General features: G+C 54.5%; 1 protein-coding gene across 11 annotated transcripts in view; it reads left to right on the top strand.

The window, feature by feature from the left end:
• The window catches only part of KDM2B (lysine (K)-specific demethylase 2B), a 95,049-nt gene that overhangs the window by 27,173 nt on the left and 57,792 nt on the right, over positions 1 to 10,084 (top strand). For 9 of the 11 annotated variants that reach the window (XM_014547050.1, XM_014547042.1, XM_014547041.1 and 6 more), the window contains 3 exons: positions 2,659 to 2,752; positions 3,773 to 3,926; positions 9,402 to 9,517. In XM_014547050.1, the coding sequence (XP_014402536.1) occupies positions 2,659 to 2,752; positions 3,773 to 3,926; positions 9,402 to 9,517 (364 nt within the window). Of the gene's footprint in view, positions 1 to 25; positions 82 to 1,152; positions 1,368 to 2,658; positions 2,753 to 3,772; positions 3,927 to 9,401; positions 9,518 to 10,084 lie in introns of those variants that run through there. The other 2 variants (XM_014547047.1, XM_014547049.1) reach the window with 2 other exon arrangements.

The following is a 10,084-nucleotide window of genomic DNA, read 5'->3' as shown; positions in this document are numbered from 1 at the left end:
GCAGGGAACGCTTAGCCGCCGTGGCACCGAGCCGGGGTGCCCATGTGACTGCGGTGTGCTTTGGAAGAGGAAGCTGTAGAGGTCAGTGCAAAGACGTCACGCCAGAGCGGGCGAGAGCAGGAGTGAGGAGGGGAGACCCGGAATGAGCGCGGGGAGGGGGGAGGGAGGCGAGGTGGCGGCGGCACAGCCCGGACAAAGCCTCCCTGTCACAGCCATCCTCCCCTGGACGCCCTAATGCATGCAATTGAGGGGCGGGAGGGGCGGCCCGGGCCTGGCGGCCAGGAAATGAGGGACGTGGGAGGAGGGGCCTCTCCAGGACCGGTGGGTCTGGAAGTGGTGTCCCCCAGCTCCAGGGGCCTCGGAGGATGTTGAAGGGTGACTAGGAGGGCAGGCCAGGCGCAAACTCAACTTGGAGAAGTTTCGCTGCACACAGCAGCTGCAGCTCGCAGGCGGGCCGTTTTCCCCACGTGCCGGGCAGGTGGGGGCTGCAGGCAGGAGGGAGGGTGGGGTGGTCAGTTTGGCCAGGTAGGCCTGGTGCCTGGAGCCCAAGAACCAAGCTACTGCCTTTTCTGCTCCCATGTGGGCACCTGGGTGGGTATCCAGCTGCAGACCGAAGGAAGTGTATCTTGCTCCACCCCAAACATAGACACTTAGATTGTTTTCCTTAGACTGTTCTGCTGAGGCTTGGAGGGGGTGGAAACCGAGGTTAGTTTAAAAAAAGAAAAGAAAAAAACCGAGAGGAAGAGGTGGTTTTAGGAGCTTGAGGACTAATATTTTGAAGTGGTGCTGAGAGAAAAGAGGCCAGTGTGGTCCATGGGGTGGTGTGTGTGTGGTGGGGGTCAGGGCTTTAGACACCCCCTCCCCCAGTTTCTCGGGGAGAGAACGGATCGCCCAGGCCTTCAGAGTGGGGACCTGGCTGAGGCTGGGCCGGGTGTGGAGCTGGAGTCCCGAGCTGGGACTTTAACAAGCCCAGCGCCTGTCTTCCTGACAGGGCTGCCTCCCGTGCTGTCCACTACACCCCTCCGATGGGGTTGCTAGGCAGCGGGGCTCTGATGTGCGGGAAGGCCTTCTGATTTGTCAGCCTCCTGCAGACACATGCTTCGGGCTCCTTCCAGCCTATCCCGATGAGGGACGCGGCACGCTGCCTGCAGACTGCCAGCCCTGAGCCCCGTACACCTGAATGTGAGGTGCAAAAGGCAGCCAGAGGGAGGGGGCACTTGGAGCCCTACAGCCTCCTCAGCCAGCCCAGCCCCACCCTTTATTATCTCCACTCAGCTCCATGCTGGCTCCTCCTCCCTGCCCATCCCCGCCCCATTCCTCCCCTCTTCCCCAAACCAAGGAAAAGCAAAGTGCTCCAGGGAAAAGAGGTCAGTGGGGTAAGCATGTGTGTGTGGGCCTCTGGAGGTGCCAAGATGTGTGAGCGTGAGCCCCGGGGGGGTGGGGGGGTCCTGCCCTGTCCATGCCGCCAGTGGCTCTTGTGGGAAGCGGTGGATGGGAGGGAGGCGACCCTGCCACCCCTCATCTGCCAGGTCTGGAGTTGGAAGCCTGCTCCATTCTCCCTCCTCCTTAAGCACTGCCTCCCTGTAGGAGGGCGGCATATTCCCGGAGGAGGGAGGAGACTGGGGAGTTCCTGTAAGGAAGGGCTCAGAAGGGGCTCCTGAAGGCTCGCGCCTGCCTGTCCACCCCCAGGGTCTTCTCTTAATCCCTTTACCTTTTTTAAGCAGCTTTATTGAGACATAATTCACATACCATTCATCCACTTAAAGTGTACAATTCAGTAGTTTTTAGTGATGTTTACGGAGTTGTGCAAGCACAATTAATTTTGGAACATTTTATCACCCCCAAATGGAATCCTGTACCCTTTAGCAGTTACACCCACCCCTGGCCACTACTGATCTACTCTTGTCTCTGTAGATTTGCCTCCTCTGGACATTTCATCTACGTGGAATCATACACAGTGTGGTCTTCTGTGGCTGGTCCCCCTGAACGTTTAGCTTCTTTGCTTACTTCGCAGTCCGTTGCAGTTGGTCTTGCCATTTAACTTTTCCCTGTGCAGTGCTCCAAGAGTGCCCCATCCTTAAGGGCAGGGTCCCATTTCTCTAAGAGCCATGCCTCGCTCTGGGCTGCAGCGCTGGTTGGCTCTCAGTAAATGATTGTTGAATGAATGTGGAGATGAATGGGGACTGGTAATTGGCAAGCCACGCAGGTGGTTTACAACTGAATTCCAGGGCGCCCAGCTGCTGCAGAGGGGGCTGGCAGCCGGGGCGCACTCTGGATAGAGGAGTTTCTAAGGAGCAGAAAGGAAGACTCTTACTTGGGTAGGAGCGTGGGTGAGGCAAGAGCAGAAGCCTGCGAGGAAGGACTCCAGTGGCCCGTGGGTTGCCAGCTCTCTTGTGGGAACCTGAAAACAAAAATGCCTCCCCCAGCCTTGGGGAGCAGGTGGCCAGTGCTTGAGATTGGTCACCCGATTACAGGGGCTTCCCCCAGGGGGAACTCCGATTCAATTTGGGTTTTAAAAAAAAAAAGAAAAGAGAAGGAAATCCCCAGTGTCAGCGTTTATAAGAGGGCGGCAGGTCAAACATCTCCCAAGTTGTTTTCTCACCTCCTGTGATTCAGGCGTTGACTCGTTTTCTCTGCTCCCCTGCTTCTGCACTGCAGGTACTGTCTGATGAGCGTGAAAGGTTGTTTCACTGACTTCCACATCGACTTTGGAGGCACTTCCGTTTGGTACCATGTTTTCCGGGGTGGGAAGGTGAGTCCAGTTGAACCTCTTCACCTCTGTGTACATCTCCGGCTGTCTGCACAGCAGGGCTCGCTCCTCACCTTTCCCCTGTCTTCCACCCCCTCCTCCAGCCAGTCCCTGCTCTGTGAGTCCTTTCAGAGCCTCTTGGTCCCCCTGGGGCCACCTCCTTACTCTTGTCTTCTTCTGGCAGGAAAGACCAAGGTCACCCCACCCCTTTTGTATCACATCCGGTCACCCGTTCACACTTGTTCACCAGTCTGGTGCTCTCAGCACCTTAGGCCAGATTGGAACTCCAGATTTTGGTTCCCAAGAACCCGCAGCATTCATTCCCCTCAGCTCCAGGGCTGAGATCTTTTAACGTAAAACGCCAGTTGCCAGCATCACCTGCTCCCAAGAACATTTTACATCAGGGACAGACGTCACCCAGAGAACGGCCGTTCGGGACCTGCGTGTGTTTAGGATGCTCCTGCTGTGTTTGCTTCTGTGAGCATCCACGTGGGGACATAGGCGTCCCTCAGGGATGTAGGCACTCCCTGAGAATCCGGGTGTGCCGCCCTGCTTGTCTGGGTCTCTTGTCAGGAGAAATTCTGGCTAGGATGTCATCCCGCTTGGTTCCAGATGTTTTTCCTCCCTCTCCCGAGTGAGCATCAACTGGGTTTATTTATTGGGCTGTTTTATCACACACCTTCGGAAATTGCTCTTCTTCTCCTTCCCCCACCTTCCTGACAAGCCTGTGGCTCAGGAGAAAGAATGTTCCACGGAATCCATTAAGTCTTCCCACCCTGGTGTTGCGTTTGGAACAGGGATTCCCTAAAGGCGTGTAAAGGACATCCCTGAAGGGTGGCACAGCCCTCCCTTCACCCCAGAGACCCTTTGGGCCTGGGCCTGGAGGGACCCCTGGGGATGGGTCCCGCCCTCACCTCCACTCTCCCAGGCAGGTGGGGCTGTCCCCTTGTGCTGTGGCGGAGCCTGGAGGAAACCAAAGCCTTGGCCTGGATCTTCAGCTGACTACCTCCTTTTCCTCCCAAGATCTTTTGGCTGATTCCTCCAACCCTGCACAACTTGGCGCTGTACGAGGAGTGGGTGCTGTCAGGCAAACAGAGTGACATCTTCCTGGGAGACCGTGTGGAGCGCTGCCAAAGAATTGAGCTGAAACAGGGCTACACGTTTTTCATCCCTTCCGGTAGGTTCCAACAAGGCTGGCGCTGAGCTCGCGTGTTCCCGCGTCCCTGCGGCTTCAGCCAGGGTTTTTAGGCCAAGCGACCGGGTTTCTCTGGGCCTCCTGGCCATTGGCAGTCCCTGAGAGGAGAGGCTTCCGGCTGCAGGGATAAACAGCCCCATTTTTCTCTCACATCTTCCCTGTATCTCTCTGCCTGTGGGCTAGAATTCTCTCCTGGGGGAACGCCCAGGGCCCTCCCTCAGGACTTCCTGCAGGGAGGTTTCTGGGTGATAGCATGGCCTGTGGAGTGGGGGGGCGAGGGGGGTCAGGTGTGACCCTGAGGACTCTGAGGCAGGCCCTGGGAAGGGCAGACCTGGGTCATTGGGGAAGGACCCAGAGTGGCAGCCTCCTTCCGGAAGAACAAGATGAGACGTAATCAGTGGCGGCTCTCACCCTTAGACTCCCCCCTCCAAAACCAAAATTAACTCCACAGCTACAGCAGAGGGTAGTAATTAAGAGCATCAGCCCCGGAACCAGACTGTATGGCCTTAGTTCAAATTCCGGCTCTGCTGTTTACAGGCCGTGACTTCACAGAAGTGACTTAACCTCTGTGTGGCTCAGTGTTCTTATCTGTATAATGGGAATAAGATTTTCCAAGGTGGTTGTGAGGACTGAGTGAGTGAAGGCCTACTTGCCTAACGCATTTTGGAGATGGACTGAGGGCTTTTGGCCAGTTCTAAGCTGAGTCACTGGTGGATGTGGCAGATGACCTAGGAGTCTGGGAGTACGCTCTTAGGCTGCGTTAATAGAAGAATTTTACCCAGGATGAGGGGGGTGACAATCCCACCTCGGAGAGTGAGGGCATCAGGCCACATGTGGGAGGTTGGGTCCCTCTCGATTATACTTTGGAGGGTAAGTTGAGCTGGAGAGAGAGCAGTCTGGGCACCACACCAGATGAGATAATCTGCAGCAGGAGTTGGGTTGTTTTACCCAGGGAAGTGAAGGTATATGATAATGCAGTCAGCCAACTGAAGGATTGTTTCCTGGATGGAGAGGTAAAGCCAGGTGACATTGGGAGGACTGGTTCTGCTAGGTAGTGAGTTCCCTGTTCCTGAAGGGACAGTTGGGATTTGTCATGTTCTCAGAGACGGGGCAAATGTGGTTCCCAGGGGTTGACTTCATGGACCAACAGGGGGAAGAAAAAAAGTTGAAATCTAATTTATAAGGTTACTAACTTGTAGTTTTGCTAAAGGTGGACATTAGTTAAAAAAAACAAGAACCCGGAATCTACTTTTACTGGTATTTCATGAAAGGAAGACTATTCTGACACTAAAAATGTTGAAAGTACATAATTTCAGAATCAAGGACAGCTCTTTAAATTGGATAGTGTTGAGTTTATGAAAATTTACACCTTCTCCATCCATGGACTTGGCTTTCCCCTCTGGCTGCACCTGCCCAGGTGAACTACAGTTAATAGTAATAATAACTCATAGTGCTGAGCAACAAATATTTTATATTTTTAATGTCTCTGCAAGCAGGTAAGAAAAAACATCTCACCCACAGCCCCCCCTCTTTTTTTTTTTTAAATAAAGAATGTTCCTGAGGCCCAGAAAAGTGAACAAACTAGCCCAAGGTCACACAGTTAATAAGTGACAGACAGGCCAGGTGTGTGTTGTTTCAGAGCCCACCTGGTTCCCTGTTAGCCTGGAAGTCAGCAGGTTTGGGATGTAGTCCCCCTTCTCAGCTATATGACTTTGGGAGAATTATTTGCTCATTTAACGCACTTTCTTAAGGGCCCACTTGGCAGTCCAGAAGGTGCTGGGGAGGATGTGAGATTCTCTCTGTCCTGAGCGAATGCCTAGCAGGTCGCAGCCAGGGTGGTGGAGCCTAGTATGAGGATCTCAGAAGGATGCTGGGGTCAGTGACTTGGGCTGGCCTGAAAGTATGTCCCATTCTTGCTCTATAGTAAGAATTACCCAAGACCCAAAATTCATGGTAGTTCCAGATGTTTCTGAGCCTCAGGTAAGTCTGAGAAACTGTAACAGCAGCTGCTTATTAGCATCAGTTGGCTTGGACCTCTGATGATCCATCTGTAAAATGGGTACAAGGCAGTGCCAGGGAGGCAGTGAAGCAGGCTGGAAGTGAGGCAGAGGGTGGTGGAAACTGGGCAATTGCTGCTCAGCTACAACTAGGTAGGGTCAGGCAGGAGTGGGGCCCGGTGGGCCCATCTTCTCATTTTTCTTGGGAAGGAAGCAATTGAGATTGACCTGTAAATTTGCCCCATTTTTGTAACGTGTGTGGGCAGTCCAACTGAACACTCCCCTGAGTCCCGATGCAACCCATGGCCTGCCAGCTACCAGGTCCCACAGAATTGAGGCCCTTCATGCTTTATCCTGGCAAACACAGACCTGGCTCAGCATGGAGGCAGGTCGATGCAGGGGAAAGAAGCAGGTGTGGGCGTCTGTGAGGTGCCCCTGAGTTCTCTGACCTTGGGTTTTACCCCTGCAGCAGCCATAATGATAGGCAAATGTGTGTTGGGCGGGAGCCTTTGGATTCTGAATTCTGAACATCTATCTTGTAGGTGAGACTCCATGTGTCCCTGCTGTCCTCCTTGGCTCCCTCAGGCCCCAGAGAACACCTGTGTCAGTAGGTTTTTGTGGGTCGCCTGCTTTCCTTCCACGAACTGGATCTGTCCCTTGTCGTGTGGCCTGAATAGCCTCTGTTATTGCCTTCATATTGTCGGTGACTCTGGCCTGGGAGCAGGAGGCGGATGACTAGGCCGGCCCAGTCATCACCAGGGACACCTGCTCTCTCCCGCTTCCTTGGGGTGCGGCCAAAGAGACGCCATAGAGAGGGTGGGTACGGATGGGGCTCAGGAACAATATTATTTGTCCTCACTGATTTTTCTGGAGGTAATCGTTTCAGTAATGAAGCCAACATGTGGAGGCACTCAGCAGAGACTCTAATCCAGGGGAGGCTGCCTGACCCACCTTTGAGGCCCTGGCTTGGGGAGGGACAAAGAGCAGGTAGAAGCCTTCACCTGCTCGAGTGGGAGAATGATGGGGAGTACAGGTTCCCCGCTTCCCTACTTGCAACAGCACCTCTCTTCTTTGCCCTCTTTGCTCACACGTGAGAGTAACAGATGTAAGTCAGGTGTGTCTACGATGCCACCTTCCAGGAGAGCAGGGAGAGGTGGGGGCTGCTCAGAGCCATTCACATGGGCACCGTGCTCTCCAGAGCCCTGCAGTGCAGACAAGGCCCCCGTGGACATCGGCCGCAGTTGCTCAATGGAGTGAGTTCTTGCTCACCAAGTTGCCCATACGGAGGTGGTGGCCGAGAGAGGGGCAGTCCGGTGCTCCGGGTCACAGGATAAGTCGGCACTGGGGACAGCCTCTAACTCAAGCCCCCGGACCTGGCCTTTCTGTAGGGCAGTAGGTGGGTACACCAGGCGCATAGGAACGGGGACCAGAAATCTTTGTGCCTGTTCAGGCTTCACCCCACCGCATGCATCCACAGAAACCCTGTGGTCCTAGGTCCAGTGGTAGGAAATACTGCTTAAATAATGCCGATGATAATAATAAGCAATCCGAGTCACGGCCCCCCAAAAATAATAATAATAATAATGCCAGTGATGGTAACAGCAGCAATGGTAATAGTGTGGCTCCACTTGGTAGAAACATACAAATGTTGATGAGAAAATCAGGTGGCACACGGCTGAGGCAGAGAGGCTGAGCAGATGGGGACACTGAGACTTTAAAGGCATCCGCACACAGGGGGTTGGTACAGGGCGAGGGGACAGAGACCCAGGTGGCTCGACAAGGGCACACCAGCAGGCAGAGCTGCTCCCTCTGCCTCCCCAGAGCCAGAGATGCAGGGAGCTAGCAGCACAAGCAGGTGACATAAAAGCCTTCATTCCTGTGTTCTTGGCAGGCAGTCTTTCCCTGCTCTCCCCCCAGGACTGCCAGCTCTGTCCCGCTGCCATCAGTGGCCTGTACCACTCTCCTCCCAGGGCACCTTTGCCTGGGCAGCGGGGACTGGCATGTTTGCTCAGGGGGAGCGAAGAGGCTGGAACAGCTTCCGCAGCACCTGGCTGGGGATCCTGGCTTCCCCCCTGCCTGTCCCCAGTCCCCTCTGCTCATCCTGTGTCTTTCACCGTGACTCTGTGACTCTGCCTGTCCTCGCTGCCTGAGTGTCTTGTTTCTCTGCGTTCCTCTCCCTCTGCATTTGCAGGCCTGTCTCCCGGGACCCGCAGGCCTGCTCTAAGCCTTTGATGCAGTGACAGTGCAGCGGAGCGGTTAAAAAACGGAGGCGCTGTCACTTACCGGCTGTGTCTTCATTCAGCAAGTGACTTAGCTTCTCTCAGCCTCCCTCAATGGGAGTGGATCGTATGTTACCTGTCCCACAGACCTGAGCTGTCCCTTACGGTAGCCAGGAGCCACACGCAGGTGCAGCGAGCACTTGAAATATGGCCAGTCTGAGAGTCGCTGACGGAATTTGGGGGTCTGCTTTGTCTCTGGCCTTTATGGACCGAGTGGAGGCTGACTCCCTGGGTTCCAGTCCTGCTAAGTGACTTTTCTTTTCTCTGCCTCAGTCTCCTCATCTGTAAATTGGTGATGAATAGAATATATACTCTTTCGGGATTTTGCAATAATTAAATGAGTTAAGCCCTTAGACCAGTGATGGCGAACCTATGACACGTGTGTCAGAGGTGACACGCGAACTCATTTTTTTGGTTGATTTTTCTTTGTTAAATGGCATTTAAATATATAAAATAAATATCAAAAATATAAATCTTTGTTTTACTATGGTTGCAAATATCAAAAAATTTCTATATGTGACATGGCACCAGAGTTAAGTTAGGGTTTTTCAAAATGCTGACACACCGAGCTCAGAAGGTTCGCCATCACTGCCTTAGACCGTGCCTGGCCCAGGGAAGCACTCAGCATTTTCATGTTTACTGTGCCAGGCTTTGGGCTAGGAGCTCAGGGAGAGACGTGTCAGCAGCTCACGGGCCTTCGAGGGTTTTGATGGCAGAAGGTGGAATCGGGCAGGGAGAAGTGTCTGGGTCCTGCAGCCCTGACAAGATGTCACTTCTTGGTTGTGGCCCCACCTGAGATTGGCGATCCCTGGGATGTCCAGGAAGAGGCTCAAGGACATCTGAGCAGCCTGAGTGAGGGGTTTCCAGCTCCCTGGCCAGCACGGGAGGGCCTACGTCTCTGTTGGCTGCAGCCAGGTCCAAATCAGCACAAGGAAGCCTTTGTCACCAAGGTCCTCAACAGGTGGGGGCTGGTCTACAGCTGCCTACCACCCTACCTGGGCGAGCCAGCATCACTGTCTGCAGCGGTCCAGCTGGCTGCAGGCCTGAGTCCGGCTTTCTGCATCAGGCAGGCCTGAGCATCCTTCATCTTTACCCTGGGTGCTCACCTGGGCCTCCTGCGCCCTTCTACACACTGGCATAGGTGGGGCTGGTGACTGACCTTCTCTTCCCCCCACCCCCAGGCTGGATCCATGCAGTCTACACCCCTGTAGACTCTCTGGTATTCGGTGGAAACATCCTGCACAGCTTTAACGTGCCCATGCAGCTGCGGATTTATGAGATCGAGGACAGAACACGGGTAAGGTGGCTTCCTTCTCTCTGGGTGGGCGCGCCCAGCCCCTGAGCTCTGCTGAGATCGATGAGGGTGTTGTGTGGACAAGTCATCCTGAAGCCTCCGCAGTGCCTCTTCCCTCCTGCTCCCTGCCTCAATCGGGGCCTTGGTCCTGGTTCTTCGGGGTGGTGGGTGCCCACAGGAGCGTCTCCCGGAGCCCTGGGAGTTTTCTGTTCACCTCCAAGCTGGTGGCAGCCAAAACCCCCTTGCCTAAGAGGAAGTGTCTCTTGAGAAAGCACCGTGACATGTCAGGCAGCCTGCCGCCTCCTCCTCACGTGGAGAAGGGATTGGAGGGAGTAGGGGGAATTTCGTGGTGGTGGTTGTTGTGGTTTGCAGGAGGGCTTGACCTTGGAAAGAAGGTCAGTCCCCTGGGAACCCCAAATGTGATGTGGAGCCTGAGGAAGCCAGTGTCTGTGATTCCCCCAGAGGCTGCCTCTGAGATCTATCTCAGTGTCCACTGGGGGTGTCCCTAGCTCCCCTTGATAGTGATGGTGATGGTTTCTCAGATATGAATTCCCCCTACCCCACCCCCCC

Source organism: Myotis brandtii, unplaced genomic scaffold, assembly GCF_000412655.1.
Source record: "Myotis brandtii unplaced genomic scaffold, ASM41265v1 scaffold463, whole genome shotgun sequence".
Lineage (NCBI taxonomy): Eukaryota > Metazoa > Chordata > Mammalia > Chiroptera > Vespertilionidae > Myotis > Myotis brandtii.
The sequence above is the reverse complement of the archived record's forward strand: the minus strand, read 5'-3'. Positions and strand labels throughout refer to the sequence as shown.